The sequence below is a fragment of the Artemia sp. Qi Xiang Cuo genome, chromosome 1, assembly GCF_049724085.1.
Source record: "Artemia sp. Qi Xiang Cuo chromosome 1, ASM4972408v1, whole genome shotgun sequence".
Lineage (NCBI taxonomy): Eukaryota > Metazoa > Arthropoda > Branchiopoda > Anostraca > Artemiidae > Artemia > Artemia sp. Qi Xiang Cuo.
This window is the reverse complement of record NC_142794.1, coordinates 27067979-27088448: the sequence shown is the minus strand read 5'-3', so window position 1 is coordinate 27088448 and position 20470 is coordinate 27067979. Positions and strand designations below refer to the sequence as shown.

Sequence of the window (20470 nt, the reverse complement as noted above, 5' to 3'; positions counted from 1 at the left end):
TCGTAGAAACTTCAAAAGGGTTCATTTGATTGGAAATCGAAAGGGCTAGTGCCTTTTTTAATAGTTGAAAGTGATTGGAGAGCCACTAACGCCCCTCTCATGCCCACCATTTTTCCAGATACATCCAATAAAAATTTTGAGATGGCCATTTTGTTTAACGTAGTTGAAATCTCTGGAAATTAGGTCTTTGAGGATAACAACCCCCAGCCCTTAGGACATGGGTTGTAAGTTATGCCCTGGGGGTATACAAGGTTTTTATTGAAAGCGTTGTCGTAGAAACTTCAAAAGGGCTCATTTGGTTGGAAATCAAAAGGGCTAGTGCCTTTTTTCATAGTTGAAAGTGATGGGAGAGCGAATAACGCCCCTCTCAAGCCCACCATTTTCCCAGACACATCCAATCAACATTTTGAGATAGCCATTTTGTTTAACGTAGTTGAAAGCTCTGGAAATTTGGTCTTATAGGATGACAACCTCCCTCACAAACCTTAGAGTAAGGGTTGTAATTTATGCCCTGGAGACATAAAAGGTGTTTATAGAAATTATTGTCGTTGAAACTCAAAAAGGGCTCATTCGATTGGAAATCGAAAGGCCTAGTGCGCTTTTTAATATTCAAAAGTGATTGGTAGGTTTTACATTTTTATAGCAAAGATCGATGCGGGTATAATGTATTATTATTATTATTTTTTTTATGGTTAGACCAGGGCACGGTGTACTGAAGGAGTTGTAGTAAGAACTTCAAAAGGGCTCATTCGATTGAAAACAGAAAGGGATGATGCCCTTTTTAACAGTCGAAAGTGATTGGAGGGAAGCCAATCCCTCCACGTCCACCCTCCCATTTGCCTTATGTTTAAAAACCAAATGTTGCCATAAGATTATATCAAATTGCACTGTGTTAATGTTAATTCCCAATAAGGTATCTCAGCAGTATCTGAAGAAGACTGGGGGTATTATATTCAAACTTTTGGGGCTACTTCTGCTCTTAAAATTTAACCAAATCATAATAGCGTAAGTGTATCCAAGCTATTAAAGAAAGTTAACAGATTTTTTTTGCGAATGGTATCAAGTTTTCCATTTCAGGTCAACTAGAGGAGGTATGAAACTAGATTAAACACTACTATTTGTGTCCAAATTTTTAAAAGGGTGTATGTTGTTAAAAATTGCTTAAAATTTTTTTCAAGCATAAAAATAGTAGGCCAAACTATAAATTCTTAAGAAAACGAAAAGATTTAAAGTAATATTTTCTGTTTCCCTGAAAAGACTATGTCAATATAAAACGAACAGAAATTTTAATTTAAAATTTTTTTTCCACAAAATAAGTTTTTCAAAGAAAAGTAAAGAACTCCATTAAAAAAATTTGCAAAATAAAATCAAATAATCTACCAAGCGTGAAACTACCACAAATCAGCATCGATAAACAAATGAAACCCAAAACGAACACAAATTAAAATAAATAACAGAGTCAAACTCAAATCAAGCAGAAATTAACATAAGTTGGGCTCAGAACCCCTATTCCTTTCCAAGACCAGAACATAATTTGCACTTTACTGAAAAATAAACAAATGATTGTGCATTGTCAGTTTAATTTACATATACTGATATTTAGTAATTAAAATGTTAATATTATTTGATTTATTAAAGTAATATAAGTAAAAACATTTATATTATCGTAATCTACATTAGGATACTGAAAAGAACTTATGAAAGTAGGCTGTTTAATATAACATAATTTATATTCCTGGAAGTCTCTGTATTTCTCATTAATTATAAAAAAGATAAAATGTTTAAAATATGTTTGTTTTTGATAAAGCGCAAATGACGCTCTGGATCTTATTAGGAGTAGGGGGGCGTCAATTCTACTTCTTTCAGTGATAATATCAGATCGTTTTAGGTTGGCTTGATTATTCAGTGTAATTTCTGTTTGCTTTGGTTTTCGTTTATCCATTGATAATTATTTGTTTTCCTTATAAGTTTTAATTATTATTTGAATTTATTGCTGATCTTCTTGGTTTCAAGGTGTTGTATGCTTACCTTTGTTATGATATGCTTGTGCCGCCTGTAATGCTCTCATTGTATTGCTTGCTATGTGCTTACGCTTGTTGTTTTGTGTTGCAGGTCGGTTGGCTTCAATAAACTGATTTAAACAAATGTCTCTCATTGAACACAACATGGTGTCAGAAAAATAGTCAAGATGGACAACTCTACGCTTTCACCTCGTTTTGACTAGGAAGCAGCCAGTCATGAGTCATGGAAAAAATTTGAAAAACATGTGCGGCTAATGTTCACAGGCCCTTTAAGTGGAAAAACTGAAAAGCAACAGTGTGCATATCTACTTCTGTGGCTTGGTGAAAAAGGTCGAGACGTATACAGTACTTGGACATTGCAGGCAGAAGAGACAGATAAAATTGCTTGTTACCTAGAAAAGTTCAAGGAACATATTTCACCATCTGTCAACCCAGTCTTTACCCGGTACAAGTTTCACAAGCGAGACCAAAGTGTGCATGAATCAGTGGAACAGTATATAACAGCCATACACGTGTTTGTTAAGGATTGTGATTACCCAGTAACAACCATTAATGATATCGTGAGAGACAGAATTGTTTGTGGAATCTTATCACCAAAAATTCGGGAGAAACTTTTGTCAGAAGGTGGTACATTAGTACTTTCAAAAGCCATAGAAATTGCTAGAGCCCATGAGACAACCCAGGCACAGCTCTCAACAATGGCAGATGTTTTAAAAAATGTGAATATCAAACAGGAGATCGATGGTCTACATAAAAGGAAGCAACACCAGTCAGCATATGCTTCACAGCCTAAGCAGTGCTACTTCTGTGGAGGGCAATATGATCCAAATCACAGGTGCCCAGCAAAAGGAAAAATTTGTTCAAGTTGTGGACGCTCAAATCACTTTGCCAGAGTTTACAGAAGCAAACCAGTGCATGCTGTTGAAAGTGGAAATGCATCTCAGATCGACCAATGATTCATCAATACACTCTTTGTGGGATCCGTCGGAAATATAAAAGGAAGCCAACCGACTGCAGAAATCATCGTGAACAAACAGGAATCGAACATTAAGTTCAAAATCGATACTGGAGCAGAAGCCAATGTCATTCCAGTTGATCTGTTTCAGAAAATTGTCCCTAGACCTGAATTGAAAGAGACCAAGCAGATTCTTGTTGCATACGGAGGTACGAGAATCCCAGTAATCGGGATATGTATGCTGTCATGCACATACAACAAGGCTACCACAGGTAGATATGAATTCTTTGTTGTAAAAACCAAAGCCATGCCAATACTTGGCTATGAAGCATGCGTCGACATGGGTCTTGTGAAAGTGGCAGGAACTGTTGAGCAAAATCAGGAAACGCTGTTCATCCAGAAGGTAAAAAAAGACTTTGCTGACGTCTTCACTGGCATAGGCGTATTGCAAGGTGAGTGCACCATACATCTGAAGCCAGATGCTGTGCCAACTGTACATCCAGTGAGACGTATACCATTTGCCCTTCATGACAAGCTAAAAAGCGAGTTAGAACAGCTGGAAAAACAGGGTATTATACAGAAAGTTACAACTCCTACTGAGTGGGTAAACTCAATTGTCACCGTTGAAAAACAAGATGGGTCTCTGCGTTTGTGTTTAGATCCAAGGGATCTAAATAATGCTATACAACGACCTTGTTACCCCATGCCAACTTTTGAAGACATAGCTGCACGGCTTCATGGTCACAACACGTTTACTAAGCTAGATGCAAAGTCTGGGTATTGGATGCTCAAACTGTCAGAACCATCGTCATTGATGACAACTTTCAATACACCGTTTGGAAGATATTGATACATGAGAATGCCTTTTGGGATTGTGTGTGCTCTGGACATATTCCAACAGAAAATGGAGGAAACGTTCAACAATCTAGAAGGTCTAGGTGTGATTGTGGATGACATAATAGTATCTGGTAAAGATGACGAGCATGATAGAAACCTTTTATGCGTGCTAGAGAGGGCCAGAAAGGAAGGAGTGAAATTCAACCCGGAGAAATGTATATTTGATGCTCACAGTATCCCTTATTTTGGCCATGTCATCACAGCTGAAGGCATAAAGCCGGATCCAAGGAAGGTTCAGGCTATAAAGGAAATGCCATGTCCTACAAGCAAGGAGGAGCTCATGACGTTTTTAGGACTGGTCAATTTCCTATCTCGTTACATTCCAAATCTTTCGACTTTGAACCACTCATTAAGAGAGTTAGGAAAGCAGGATACATTCCAGTGGACAGATGCTCACAAATCAGAGATGGAGAAGATCAAGGTTTCTATTTGTCAGAACCTAGCTGCATTCGATGCTCAAAGTAAGGAAGTAGAGTTGAAAACAGATGCGTCAAAACATGGCCTCGGGGCAGAGCTTTTAACTCACGGACAGATTGTATCATTTGCCTCAAAAGCATTGAATAAGACAGAACAGTGCTACCCACAGATCGAGAAGGAGCTGTATACAATCATGTTTGGCTGTCGGAAATTTCACCAATACATTTATGGCCGAAAAGTCAAGCTGTACACAGATCACAAGCCTTTGGAAACCATTCTGTCAAAGCCTTTGTCTCAGGCACCACCAAGGCTGCAAAGGATGATGCTTCAGATACAGCCGTACGATTTGGAGGTTCACTACATTAGAGACAAAAATATCCCAGTAGATGATGCCCTGTCAAGACTGCACACATCTGAAGAAAGCGACGATTTTCAAAATGAGATTGAATTTCATGTAAACTTGTTTGTTAAGCACATACCTGTTAGTGATACAAAAATGGAGCAAATCCGAAAAGAAAATCAGCGAGATCCAGTCATGCAAACCCTCATCAAAGTGATCCAGGAAGGGTGGCCTGTCGTCAGGAAGTCTTGTCCAAGACCTGTTATCCCATACTGGAATTTCAGAGAAGAGCTAGCGGTTGTTGATGGCATCATCTTGAAGGCTGACCGAATTGTCATTCCTTTAGCCATCCAGCCAAACATTCTCCAGCAACTGCATGCATCCCACATGGGCATGGAAAAAACCAAACAGAGAGCGCAAACTGTGGTTTTCTGGCCTGGAATGAACCATGAAATAGAAGAGTTTGTAAAGAGCTGCGAATCGTGTGGGAAATATGCACCAAACAACCCCAGAGAGTCTTTGCTTTCTACTCCACTACCCCAAGGCCCATGAGAAGCTATCGGTGTAGACCTTTGTCAATTGGAGGGCAGAAACTACCTCATTACCAGTGACTACTATAGCCGGTTCATCGAGATTGACAAGTTGAACTGCACAACTTCGTCGGAAATCATCACCAAACTCAAGTCACATTTTGCTAGATATGGCATACCGTTGAAGATTCGGTCAGACTGGACCGAAGTTCTCATCCAGTGAGTTCCTTAGTTTTCTGCAACTGTACGACATCCAGCTCTGTACATTAAGCCCGAACTTCCCACAATCGAATGGACATATAGAAAAGGCAGTAGACATTGCGAAAAGAATCATGCAGAAAGCAGTTGACTCCAATTCGGATCCTTATCTTGGTCTCCTTGAGTACAGGAGTACTCCAATCAGTGGATCTGCATCACCAACTCAACTGCTCATGAGCAGGACTCCGAGGTCGATTCTACCAACTATCCAGCTGCGTCCCAAGGTAATACCTAGAAAAGAGATCATCAGGGTTCATGAAAGAAACCAGTGTAGGCAGAAAACCTACTATGACCGGCATGCGAAAGACTTAGCTTTGCTGAGTCCAAACAAAACAGTTTGGATGAAACTGTCAAAAGAAGATAAGCATTGGAAGAAAGGGATAGTTCTGTCAATGCCAGAGCCAAGATCTTACCTAGTACAAACGGAAAATGGAAATACTTACAGACGAAATCGCGTGCATTTGAAGCCTAGATTCACTGTGCTGGGGGAAACGGAAATTAACATTCCAAACGAACTTGTAGACTCAGATGAGAGCCAGTCCATTGCGCCGGGTCCATTACTTGAGGGTACTGAGTCCCCTGAAAAACTAGACGCTACCAGTCCGACTATTGCTACTCCATCAAGGTTTAGAGTTGATGAAAATGCTGATGTTCCAGCCACACCATTTGCAACTCCGAATCCGGTTCCAGTGAACAGTAATAGGAATTCTAATACGAACAGGACTCTATTTGGGCCACGCGTGTCAAGATATGGAAGGCCCATAAAACCAAGACAGATTTTTGATCTGTTAATAACTAAATGGAACTTTGGTTTTTTACGATCGTGATTATGATGCTTCAGAAGAGTTTTTTTCTTTTTTGTTTTTTTATTTTTTTTTTTTTTTTTTGTATGTGAAGGAAGATGTTGTATGCTTACCTTTGTTATGATATTCTTGTGCCGCCTGTAATGCTCTCATTGTATTGCTTGCTATGTGCTTACGCTTGTTATTTTGTGTTGCAGGTCGGTTGGCTTCAATAAACTGATTTAAACAAATGTCTCTCATTGAACACAACACAAGGTCAGAGGTTCTTTATTACAATAGCAATAAAAAAAAAAAAAATACACATTTCTGCCGTTGGCGGGGAGCAGAGCTCGTACACCAACGAGAAAAAACAAAAGCAATACATCATATTACTGAAATAAACACAACTATTTTTGCCTTTTTTCTTATTAAAGAAATAACATTCACATGCCACTGTAATCTACTGCCAAACACACGTTCATTCGAGACCATACTAACTTAATAATACCAACTATTAGGCTTACAGTGGGCAGGGAGTGCAGAGAGATCATTTGCAAACAATTACAAAATAATAAAAACAATAAATACAAGACACCATTCTAAACAAAAATAAACTTTTAATTTTTAAAGCATTGAATGAGCAACGTTCGGAGACAAGACCTAATGGCAGTAAGTGACAATGTTACATCTATACATGCAACAAGTTTTGCCATAGACCGAACTGTAAATCTTGACCTTTCACAGTTTGGCAAAGGGATTAACAGAAGAAGCCCAGATCGAGTGGAACTGGGCATTTTCCGACATAAAGAATACAGGTTCATTTGATAAAAATATTTAGAAAGGTCTCCACTGTCGAATTTTCCTTTAAACAAAAATATAGAATACTTGATACTAAGACCCACCGGGAGAATATCCACAACATTAAATAACGATTTTGTAGTTGATTTATTTGGCAAAAGGGAAGGAGACGGTTGAAATGAACTGATTAACCCGAGCAGCCTTCTTCTGTATCTTTTGAAATGGAATAAGATTAGACCAAAATGTATTAGCTAAGCCAATCCCGCATAAGCAAAATGAGATTATACTACAGTAAAATAAAGTGAGACCCCGTGATGCTTTCGCACGAAAAACATTGATGTAATCCTTCCATGAAATTTTCTCGTCGATAACCACCCTAAATAACGAATACTTCTCACTCTTTCAATAGACGATAAACCATCTTCAAGCATAACACAAATCTTAGGTAATTTTGGAAATCTGCTCCTGACTCTACAATAAATAATAAGTTTAATTTGTTTCTTTTTTTGAAATATGACTGTATGCATGGGAAATACTTATTTGAAGCTCATATAAAGATTTACCACAGACAGAAGCTTCTGTATCATCAGCAAACTGTGTATCTAGAGAAGCTGAGGCTGTTGCAAAACACAGATTGTTAATATAAAGAAGAATGAAAAAAAAATCCCATAATTGAATCCTGAGGGACACCAACCGATGACGATAGTGTTAGGAAAGAAGAAGCAGAACTATTAATTGCAGTAACTTGTGTTCTCTCGGAAAGATAAGATCTACTAAATTCAATGCTTTCCCACGAACCCCCGAATTATTTAGCTTAGAAAATAAAATCAAATGAGAAATTTAGTTGAACGCTTTTTGAATATCCAGGAACAGTCTTGCAGGAATTTCTCCTATGTCAAGATAATCACTCACAAACTGGTTAATAATGACCATAGGATGCTCAGTCCCATGTCCCTTTCGAAAATCAAATTGATGCTTTGAAAAAAATTCTGATCTTTCAAAATTTATTAAAATTTCATATTTCAGATTGTTAAAATTTTAGAAAAGGCAGACAGTATTGAAATTGTTCAGTAATTAATCAGATGGATTATTAGTATAATCCCCTTTATGTAGAGCCATAACTTTTGAATCCTTAAAAGAAGTGGAAAAAACTCCAGTCTGAAATATTAAATTTATTATATGCGCAAATACAGTGTTTAATAAAAAGAGTATTTGTTCAGCTTTTGTCAATTGTTGTGCTGAAGAACTAGGATTTTGCATTAATATTTATATTTTCGACAGGATTTTGTAGCAAATTGTAATAACAGCTTTACAATGAAATTTTTGGAGCATGAGTATGGTGCGGAATATTATTCAAATAAATGAGTTTTAGATCTACTTATTTTTTTACCTTCTTTAGGTTTTAATCCCTCTTGGCCTTGATTTTGTTAGAACCTTGAATAAAGAGAGACATTGACAGACTATTTTATTATAACGACCTTATTCTATTATAATTTGTTTTAACAGCTTGTTTGTTTCAAAAACGCGCTTTTAGCTCATGTATTAAAACAACTTGTGATTGTTCTATAAAAAATAAACATAAAAATACTACCACTACTACTAACAATACATTGCAGCCCCAAGCCAACTAAGGCCCAGACAGGTACATAAATTCTTCCTCCATCCTAATCTATTTAAATCCTTCCTCTTTATTTCCTTATAAGAAGTTTCGATTTCCCTTCAATCCTTCTTGGCAGCCTCCTCCCTCCCAATTTGGGAGTGACCTACCTTTTGTTACGCCCTAAATGTTTGCCCGAAAAGGATGAAATTTGTCAGTCTGTCATCTTACACCCTCAGAAGGTGTCCTAGCCAATTCAAACCATCTCTCATTGTAGTCCTAAAAGCGGGATATAACCGTATTTTTCGCACAACTCAATGCTTGAAATACGGTCAGTCAGACGCTATCCTAAAGAATCTGTAGACCATTCCTCTGGAAAGAATTAAAAAAATCCTCCTCCGTCTTTCGGAGCGCACAAGTTTGAGAACCATACTTGATCACTATCTTAACTCTAGCTTCCAACATTATAATCCCGGTTCAAAGACTTGTCTTCCCATTTTTCCAAATTTTTTTCAACTGTTAAAAAACACCATGAGCCTTCACAGTTCCATTTTTAAAATCTTCACTATATCTGTGATCTTTGGTAATAATACTACCTAGATACGTGAAGCTATCCACATCATCCATCTTCTAATTACCAAACACAATCACTTCGACTTCAGTTATTCCAGTCCAAGCGACTCCGGCCGTCAAGAATTAATGCAACCAGATTAAGAATTTATTCGGCAACAATCTTCGTAAAACTAAATTACCCTCGACAAACCCCTTTTGGTCCAACAAATAAAATTTCCAAATATGCTTATTTACTGGGTCCAATGTAGGTATGGCTTTTTGGCAACCTGGATGTGCATGGTGATTCGGATTAGTTCTACATTCCCTTCAACATGTCCTGAAAAAATTAAATTAAAATCCTCAGTAATTTCATAGATATTGCAGTTATGACTTTCTGACAACCTGCATGTAAATTGTTTCTTTTGATTTAGTTTTATATTTCCTTGAACATGCTTTGAAAGTTTCAACTTAATGCTCTTAGCCCTTCCTTAGAAATTGTAGATACGCCCTTTTGAAAAATTGGAGTCTCATGGTCCCTTTCATCAGTTCATTATCCCGTGGAGCAACCTTCAAAAGTTTCACCGTAATGCTCTCAGCATTCTGGAGATAATGAAGATACGCCCTTTTGGCAGAATACATGTACATAGTGTATTTTGATTTTTACTTCAACATCCCCCTCTTCATTCTCATAGTTTTGCCTTAATACCATTAGTCTTTTGGAAACGCTGAATCAAGCATACCCTCCTTTTCCAACAAGGAAACCCATATGTAAACAATGGGCAGCTTACATAATTTACCGCCCTTGCCTTAAGGGATGTGGGCATTATGTCATCCTTGGAGACATAGTCAATAGACCTTTCAACTATGTGGAGGAAAGTTGCCGTCTCGAAACTTGAACGAATATCTTTCAAGGCTAGGGCTAGCTAAGATGGGCGTCGGAATGAGGCTGGCTGATCTCCAATCGCTTTAAACTGTCAAAAGGGGCAATCAGCTATCATTTACCTATACAATGATCCCCCCTCGAAGCATCAACGACAATTCCTTTCGCATGAAATGACCTGGGAAAAAGAACCAATAAAGAATACATATAAGGCATATCGCTCTTTTTTTAGGTAGCACTATGACACTGCCTAGTATTCAACTAGTGCCATGCTAAAGGTGGCACTAAATGATTTACACATGAATATCAGAACGAAGTCTTATTTTCTTCTGAATCGAAAGATTTTAGCCAGAAAAGCCTCATCTTAATGCGGAATTTGTTCTTCATTGTAAGGAAAATTCGTATCGCTAATTTTTGACACATGACACAAAGAATTCACAATGCCGCTGGTAATAGTAAACTTATAAAGATTTGGTTCAAAAACAAAACTTGCATACCTCAATTACTCCACCTCCGGAAACAGAAACAAATGATGGTGCTTCTGCCGAAACCTCGCATTTGTAATGACCACTACTTGGTAATCCTACATTCGGAAGTACAACACTCTGATCTGACGATGAGCGCTCCTAAACAATAATTGGATTAGAGTACTTAACACATAAATTAACAACTGGGGACTGAAGAAATTACAAATTCTAGAATTTTTCCAGAATATTTTAAGAACTGTCATGCTAAGAATGTCTGTAATAAGTACTTCTACTTCTTTTCTGATATATTTAAGCTGTAGACCTGAATCAGATTTGGCTTTTAATGTTGTTTCTCGCTAGTTTTTCTTAGAAGACCCTAGATAAGATTATTAAGCAGCTTTGCCAAAATAGGCTATGTTTGTGCCTATTAAAGTGACGCCTAGAGGAAACAGCCTTAAGAAATAAGGACAGTTAGATACTTAAAGGAGCAATCCTGAAACATAAGGGGAAAATGGTTGATGATTTATGAATTATAGATATTGTAAGTTATTTTTCTAGGTGTGTTCAAATTATTTTCACAATTACAATAAAATATTAACACACGAATGCTGTAATTACTTTTGTTGTGCAGGTAACCGACAAAAAAGCAACATGAGGCTGGCGTTAAACTGGTTTGGTACATCAGCATCAATCAAAGTTTGTGTTCCCTGTGAATCATGCGATTTTGTGAGAAGCTTACAGTTGTAGCTTGCACTTAAAACCACGATATACTGATATTTTTGGATTTATTAGCTTCCATCCTATGCATTGCCTGAACGAGAATTTTTTAAATTACTTAAAATTTTTATTAGAATTAGAGAAAGATCTTAGCATGCTTAAAACGTAGGAAAACGATTTTATTGTGCATGTTTTTGATATATTTCCTACTTATGTTTCGTTATAAAAAAAAAATCTAGGCCAATTTCAAAACTTTAATTGGGTATATGGATAAGCCTTGGCTGCTGAATGGTAGTAACACTATTGTTACGTTTGTAGGAGGCCTTATTTTTTGAAAATTTGGTAACTCAGTTTCAGTAAAAGTTGGAATCCCCTTTGCTTCAAAAGATCAAAGGTATACCGACTTCTTCAAATTAGCTTAAATAAGAAAATACCTTCTCTTTGTATGCCTAGTTGTAAATATTGAAAAGACGTTCTTTGTTAAAGCATCGAACGACATTTGAACCCATAATAAAAATTTAAAGACCCAATCTAGACCAGCTTTGTATAAAACAGAGAGGAATTTCCTAAAGTGTTTCGATATTTCAAGCTTTACAATCAAGGCTTCAAAATACTAGGAAAAAACTACTGTTTAAAAAAAGGTTGGGGATTGGCTAAAAGGACGGGCAAAGTTCGCTAAGCGAATGAAAATCAAGTACCAAATTGAATAAAAAGTACCGATCAGAGACAAATCAGGGTAGTAGTACCTCGTAAGCTAAAAACTGAGTAAGTGAAGTTGTCTTTAACTAGTATAAAAGACTATCACTAGCCTGTCTAAATTTCCTTTGAATATAATACTTAGATAAAGAGGTATGCCTCTGACGCATTCTGTTGCTTGGTCCAACCCAAAGGATCCTATTTGAATTAAGTTAACAATTACATCTTTTAAGGCCCTTTGACCCAAGCTTTAGCTAGAGCGGTAATTGCCCTTTGAGAGTTTCCAAATGATTTATAAAGGGTTTGAGCCTTATTAAGTTTGAGGTAACCCTGAGATCCTTTGTGATTAATTAAGAGATAACTGATCTAATTAAAATTGATTAGATTATAACAAAATGGGTGAGAGTACCCGCGTAAATAACTTAAGATTCTTGTTAGATTTTATCATATTTTGGTGATTGGTTTCATAGTCCCGTTTGTATATTTTACTTAGTTAAGGCTCGGTCCGTCTAAATAAAAGACAGCATTATTAAAGGTTAAAATAGTCTAAAACTAATTTAGTTCCAGAAACTTAAACTTTGTGGAATAAGCTTCGAATGACATAAGGTTTAGGGGAGGGAACCTAAAACAACGAGTAAACGCTAGAAGAGCTTTGTGCTTCCCCCTTTTCCGACCTAGTGTCTCTTGGAGCTTAAGCTTATTATATCTCACACCCAGAAATTGGAATTTCCTGGACCCCAGTTTTACGTAGCCCCTACTTGGATCCTTCCAACGTTATACGGCAGATCGAACCAAGAGAGGAGAACACTATATTTTATTCGTCCTTTACCTACCCAGTCCTTTTCCGGCTGTAGATACAAATGGTGGCCTCGATGTTATACAGATAGACCAAGGAGAGGGGAGAGGGGGTAATATCGGACAGAGAGAGAGAGAGTTTAAGATCTTTCAAGTTGAGGGAACTTCAAATCAAAAACATTCCTAAAGAAGCTTAAGATTTTTTAGGAACACTAATTCTTTCTACAACAAACAGTTATAGAATACCTTGTTTTGGAGTTACTTAAAAATTTATAGCTAATTTATTTGATTATTCTGAGCTTTTCTCATTTTCAAACCCCTTTGATTTAGCTTCTCGAAGTGCCTAAACGAATCAAATAAAACTCGTAACTTGGGTGGCTCCATTTCTAACCAAAAAAACAGAGTTTACCTAATTTGATAATTTAGACCTAAAGGACTCTAGCATAATAGACCTAAGCCTTAACTAAATTAGCCAAGTGCAATTTATTCACTTAGAATTGCTGTAGCTCTAAAACTAAAATAATCCCTTTTTTCGGTGAATCGCATGTGGACAATAGAAGAACAACCCACACAATAAAGGACCCTTCAAATTTGAAGAGAGCCGTTGGAAGGATTGGAATTTTAATTACAACGTTTTTACCTCTTTTATTAAATTTACTAATAGTCTGTTGTGACTGGATTTTGTTTAGTTTTGACTGGATTTTGAGTACTGATTTCGAACAAAAATCGCCTCAGTTTATCACGCTACCAATTGACCTATTTTACTTTAAGATCTCAGGGAAGAAAGATTTATAAATAGAATTTTAAAAGTTCAGAAGGAACGTCTAGAGGCATAGCTTTACCAAGAGCCTGCTTAGAGCAACAATCAGCCTGAGTTCTAGTCCTAAAAGTGGGGCAATCGTACACGTTGAAGCAGTAAGCAGTAGAACTGCAGAAAAAAACATTTTAAACATCCACAGGGAATAAAAATCTTAACAGCAAACTTCTTCCAGGTATAATAACCATAAGACCAAGCACTGATAAATTGACAGGGAGCTCGTGGGAACACAAGTTTTCACTCTTTTTCTTATCTCCTTTAGTCCTTAGCCTGGGCCACCTGAAAACATTGTTCATACATGGCTACATAAAATGGCAAGGAAGAACGTAATTGTATGAATCTAACTTGAGCTTCAGTACCAATTCTGGATCTTTAATTCCGAAGCTCTAGGAAGCAGACAGGAATTGTTGACCTTTTTTTTTTTGACTCTGTAAGCTCAGCCAGAGTCTACCCAGCTATAATGGGTACCTGGAAAAATCTGGGGAAGGTAAACAGGAAGGGTGTGTGAAAGCAATGGATGGTTGGCCCCCAGCCCCCATTGCACTTCCTGGCTGAGGGTCCAAGAAACGGAAATCAGCACCACCGGTAGGAACTGTAAAGTCTAATGCCGTATTTACCTTACCTTGTTTTTACCCTTGATACTGGTCTCCATTTTATGGCCCCGCGGTTAGGAAGTTCAGTAAGGGTAGAGGCTGGATATTCTGAGCTTTCGCAAACCTTTCCAGCTCACCTTCCCACATTTCTCCAGGTACCTATTTAGAGCTGGGTCAAGTCCGGCTGCGTTTACAGAGTCACGCCACTAACCCCCGTTCCAAACCAAATAACCAACGACATCAGGAATAAACCCATGTCCTCACAGACGAATACCATCAAGTCTAGCGTGCCAAGCACTTGGCTAGAATGGCTTTGAGGACCATTCATAGAGGTGAAAGAACATCTCAAATTTAAACTATCAGAGCCATATAGACCCCAATTTTATGGATTAGGGGTTTGATCCAGTTTATGATCCAGGTTATGACAGTTTATGACATTCAATCCAGTGGATGAGAAAGGTTTAATTAAGGCTTTATACTTGAATGGTGCACAATATGCGCACAGTTAAAGTGGCCAGGGAATTTTGTTACATTTAAGCAGAGTTTTATGTTTTTTCATGTTCAAGTGAAATAGGATAGTTATTTCTTATGCTTATATATGTGATAGTTATTTCTATATGTGACTGGTTAGCCAGTCACAAGCAGAGCGTTTATTTGCCTCTCTGGTCTTGCAAGATACTGAAACAGTTCTTACTGTTTCTGAGCCCCATATGTATAATACACTTGCTCCCTTTTCTTTCACTTTACAGCAAGTATTTGCAAACTTTTCTTCATCGGTTCTAAACTACATTGGGCTCTTTTGAAATTAATTGTCAACAATTGATGTAGGGCCTAATGTTTAAACTTTGTCTACCACGGAGGCCATGGACTCCAGTCATCTTTTACAGTTTTTGAACATATGGAAAAAGAATGTCAAATATCATTTGAATTGGTAGACTCGTTTCAGCTGGCTATCTTAGTCTCCTAAGTGATTGTTTTTTAATCTGAACTATCAGTACTTATGCAACCTTGACAGTAAAACTTTCAGAAACTGAACAGATGCAATACAGAGTTACACAACTGATCAAGAATAACATTTTCAGAAACCTATATTGTAACCACAGACAACTTCATATCTGTTTCGGAGAAAAGTAGGGATAGTATCGTCAATTTTACTTTTTGCGACTAATATTTTACAGGATGTCAAAGTTATCCCATCATCATACGAAGTATTCCGGCTCTATTTCAGTCATGGAGTCCTAACCACCTCATAATGACGGCACATCTAACGAAACATCATTTTTCTGTGGTCACATATATTTATTAAATAATTCAGAATGATTTGCTAGTGACGTGAAAAGAGCTTCTTCAACAATCCATTATCGAAAAAAAAACGCAAGACCTTTTCTTTTCGGTACTTACTGACGAAACCGGATATGTTTCCATTATTAAGCAGCTTTCTGTTTGTATCTGCTACACCTCCACGGGAAAACCTTCGTGAAGATTTTCTTGGCTTCGTATAAGTTACTAATTTAACTGGACAAACTTCATCTCCGCCAATAGTTAAGTTTTTTGAAGCTTAGGGGTTTAATGTGAAAAATATGGGCGGCCAGGACTGTGATAGCAAGGGAGTAGTGAGTGGTCATCTCAGGGTTGTTCAGGCAGGTACACGCAAACAGTACCTGAACACAATTTACAAGCACCGTAGTGCAAACTGTCTAAGCTTTGTCATTTCCTCCGTGTGATTAATTCCAGCTTACAAGCAGTTTTTTTTTAAACCTTATCACAAGGTCTCGAAAATGATAAAAAGGTTGAGATGGCTAGGGCACGTTCTACGGATGTAGGATGAAAGATTGCCAAAGATTTTCGTTTTCGGACAACCGTCAAGGCCTAAACTAAAAGCAGGTCGTACTTTGTTGTGCAGGGAGGATGTCGTAGGGAACCATTTCAGCAAAATGGGAACTTCCTGAGAGGGTGTAAAGAGGTTAGCTTTGCTTCGATTGGGATGGATGAGGAGCGGCGTAGTAGTGTTGGCCCATGTAGAAACGTCCGTAGAAGCATCAAAACTGCTGGATACTATCAACCAATTGGCCTACAGTTCGTGATGTGTCTAGATTTAGCAAAAGTTTCTTTCTGCGAGATTGTTCTCCTGTGCTAGGCTCTTCACTCGCTCGACTGTAATTTGACTGCAACTTGAAGGTATAAAAAAAAATTCTTTCCATAAAAGCAGAAATGCTAATAAATTTTGCCATCACTTTTCGATAAATGTCAGCGGTGAGCAAATACCATAAGGACTTGGACGTACAATGATTCCTCCAAGGACGAAAGATGGAAGGAGTGTACATCTGCGCAATCTTTATTCGCTTAATCAATTTAGAGCCTCTCTATTTTATGTGTTTCGTTTGACCAGTTCGTATGACAGTTTAAACAGTTTTGAGCTTCACCGGAACGTTTTGTCCCATCTCAGTGTCCTTACCTCTTCTAAGATTATTTCTATTGACCCCAAAACCATGAAATTAGAGTCTGTTCTTGAGCTATACGTTGATGTTCCACCCGCTTCAGGCTGCTTGAAGCAGGCTGCTTGATTAACCTTTGTAAGCTATTTAAGCTATGTAAGTGCGTAAATTTAATTCAGTTCAAGAGCCATTGCAGACTTTCGCTCGATTGTTCCATAAATTTCAATATTTTTATTGAAATTAAAAAGCAGTTGAAAAAAAGAGTAATAAATGTAAATTTTAGATAAAATTTTGAAACTTGATTCCAAAAATCCTGTTTTTCAACAGGAATTGTTCTTTAGAATTACAATTTCCTTCTCTGAAGCTTCTTAATGGTGCTTGGCGAAATCGTCCGGGAAGATACTCCCCGCAGCATCCACTGAAAATTCGCCCTCCCACGTGGATAATTACCAATCTGAAAATTACCCATTAATATTCCAAGCCCATGTAAATCCCCTGACATTTTCCCCAAAAATAGTCGGTCCCGTGAAAAATTCCTTCGTAAAAGCTTCCCCCGCTGAGAATTTCCTTCCAAAATTCCCCCAAGAAAAATTCTCTGCACTTGCGACATTGAGCAGCCACAGAGAAAGAATGATAATTCAAAAATAATGAAGAAAAGGAGGAATTTTGGAGTAACTCCAAAATATACGCAGAATACTACTACTCCTTCTTCTTCTTCTAACAACTGACTACAGCGCCAAGCCGCCTGAGGCGAGCACAGCTATGCACGCTCCTCCTTCATCTCAATCTTTTCAAAGTCTCCCTCTTAACGCCCTCCAAGAAATTCACATTTCTCTTACAACTTTCCTTACGACATCAAAACAAATTTCATGGCGAGACTCATGACGCACCGTCTTGTTTTTTTTCATATTTGTACCGTTAGTCCTGTTACTCTAACATTTTACGCTACATTGAAAATATTGTAACAATAGGAGCATGAGCGCAGGGAGGGGGAGGCAGGGGGCAGCCTCCCCCCCCCCTAGACCTTCAAATTTACATTAGATATGGCTGAAAAGCAGATGGTTGGAAAAGCAGTTGATAAAAGGCCCTCCATCACACTATCGACTGCCCCCCCTAGACAATGTGCTGCCTGCGCCCATGAATAGGAGGAGCCCCATTCACCCCCCCCCTTCCCGGTATCAAAGACAAGGATTTAGACAATAAATATTTCCAAGAATAAAGACTGATTAGTTATCAATTTCTACCCCCCCCCCACACACACACACACACCTTTTGTAGAGCTCATTCTATAGTTATCTGAAAGCTAAATGAGAGTTAAGATATTTAGGCAGTAAAATGCACTCTTTGAAACATCTGTCCCTCCGCCTCCTGAAAAATGACCAATATCCTCCTTCATAATAGCTGAAACGCCTTGCATATCATCGTATATAATTTTATTAAATAAAGTTTAGTTTAGTTAAATGAACATATCAGAAACATTTTCTGCAATAAGAAAGTGGAATCACCTCACAGCACCCTTGTTAGGGTTTAGTCTAAATGAAGAAAGATGAGAAACGATTTCCTACCCCAATACCCCATCCTATATCTAGCTAGAGGATCAAGGAGATTTACTTATTTTGGGTATTGAAATGTGCTCCTTTAGATATCTGACATGACCGCCACCCGCCAACAAAATGACCCACCTCCCCTACTTCAAAATTACTGTTGTACAATTACACTCTTCTCTTTAGGGAAAATTGTCTAGGGGGAATTGTTGACGGGGGACTTTCCGAGGGCAAATTTTCTTTGTGTGTGTAGGGGGGGGGGTTCAGGGAAGTTTTCACGAGCAAATTTTCAACGGCGAGGGGATTTTCCGTAGGGGGAATTCTCCGAGGGGGAATTTTCCGGTGAAAAATTTTCATCGAGGCTAAATTTGCAGAGAAAACCTTACGGAAAGAGGAATGATTTTATGGGTGCACAATCCAAGTCGTTAGCCCTGTGCCAAATAATCTTTGTAGTCAATTTTGTCTGTATTTTGTGAACACACAGTATTTTTTTCTGTTCTTTTTTTTTGAAAGCTGGATGTCCCTACTTGCCTAATGTGTTTGAGTTTTACAAATCTCCCGCCACTCAGTTTTGGTCCGGTGATAATTTACAGTTGCATCCTGGTTTATCAATATCAGTGGATGGTACTCACATCAACGCGCATTCCATCAACAACGTAAGTTGCAATAGGAGGGTCTAGCTTTGGAATAAAACGAAAAAACTCAACATTATCCTTATACCACTTAACCGAATAAAGTCTGTCCTGTTCAAGGTCAAAAATACATTGCAAAGTGGCTGTCTCTCCTGCTTGAATTACACTTGGAACTGTTACTTGTAGAAGTCTTATTGAGAGCGAACCTAGAAAAATAATTTAAAATATAGTGTTTGGACAAAAAATTCAATATTATGACGTTAAATATAATGACGTACAACATATAATTTCGTCATATAGTTGGCATATCAAAGGGTGTCAAATCATTTCCCTTTAACAGTTTACGTTGGTAATTCGTGATGGTGCCTTTTCGTGGTTGCAGCGATAGTTGCAACCTAGTGAAAGCTGAACATGGCCCATAGTAACCAAAACTCTTAGCTTGAAATCCCCTAAAAATGGTGTCAGATCAAAATAAAAATAAACATTGGAATTGCCTTTAGTCCCTTGGGTTAAACTTCAAGTAAAATATATTAGCTTGAATATTAGGGGAAATCACTTTCTAGCACGGGGCTCCCCGTCAGTCGCTACTTTTTGGTGCTTATTAGTGAAACCCAGCTACCTTTAGTTTCTTTTTTAATTAAAAAAATATATTATTCAAAATAAAATCTTTTTTTGTAAAAAAACGGCATTTTATTAAACAAGAGGATGGCTAAGGTCATAAACATTGGTTACCACCATAAATGAATTAAAAATACATCTAAGGCAACATCAAAATGAGATACTATACGTCCAATTAATATGCTAATATCAAGCTTAAAGTCAATCGTTGTTGCAGCGATATTTGCGACCTAGTAAAAGACGAACACCACCCAAAGTTATATCAAAGAACTAACTCTAACCCATGGTAACTGGAATATTAAAATAAGTTATCGTATGCATGGTGATGCAACACACTTATATTTTGACAATATAATATAGTACAAGCATCTTTTGAAAATTTACTTCTCTGGGGTATAGTGCATTTTTGATTGACTTCACTGCCTGAATCTTTGTTCTTCGTCTTTTACTATTTCAACTGAAAATAAGCCATAGGCTTTTTCTTGTGCGTTATTATCTTTGAAGACAATGTCCATCAACTCTATCAGAAATTTTTTATAGTAAATTTAACTTACAATAGTCAGAAAGTATACGTTGCTTGAACAACAAGAATACACCGACAGCCCAGACCATCATGTGACAAGACATGTCGAAACAACCAAATCAAAGGGCACAAAAAATATTTAAAGCGTGATTCTTGAAAATTAAAGCTTGTTTCGACATTAAAGCTTAATGCTTGATGAACATTTTAGTTAAATACATATATTACACACAGGCAAAAACCTCTGGAGTTTTCCTAGAAAGTCCTAGTAAAGAACGAACCACATTGTCATCAATTTCACTCAAGACATTGTGATCGAAGCAATAGCTGCAACTATTAAAGAACAAACACGGCACGTGGTAACAAAAAATTAGGTGGAAACTCCTAAAACTGGGGTCAGATTGAAACAAGAAGAGGTCCCTTGTCCTGAACGATAAGGAGAATCCCTCTGCTTGAACAACAAGAAAAATGACGTTTTTGACGCGGGAAGTATCTTTTTTTCTTTTCGTCGTCTACTTCACCGCAGCTAGTGAGGCACTGGAACATCATTGGGAGCTGTTTTTAGGGCTAATTTTAAAGGAAATGCTACATCTAGTGCCTTTTGCAAAT

General features: G+C 37.6%; 1 protein-coding gene across 3 annotated transcripts in view; it reads right to left on the bottom strand.

Annotated features, from left to right (window-relative positions):
• The window catches only part of LOC148956166 (uncharacterized), a 49598-nt gene that overhangs the window by 16637 nt on the left and 12491 nt on the right, over positions 1–20470 (bottom strand). For all 3 annotated transcript variants that reach the window (XM_089096386.1, XM_089096437.1, XM_089096481.1), the window contains exons 2-3: positions 18724–18929; positions 10525–10653 (exon numbers count right to left, since the gene is read on the bottom strand). In XM_089096386.1, coding sequence (XP_088952512.1) covers positions 10525–10653; positions 18724–18929 — 335 coding nt within the window. The remainder of the gene's footprint in view (positions 1–10524; positions 10654–18723; positions 18930–20470) is intronic.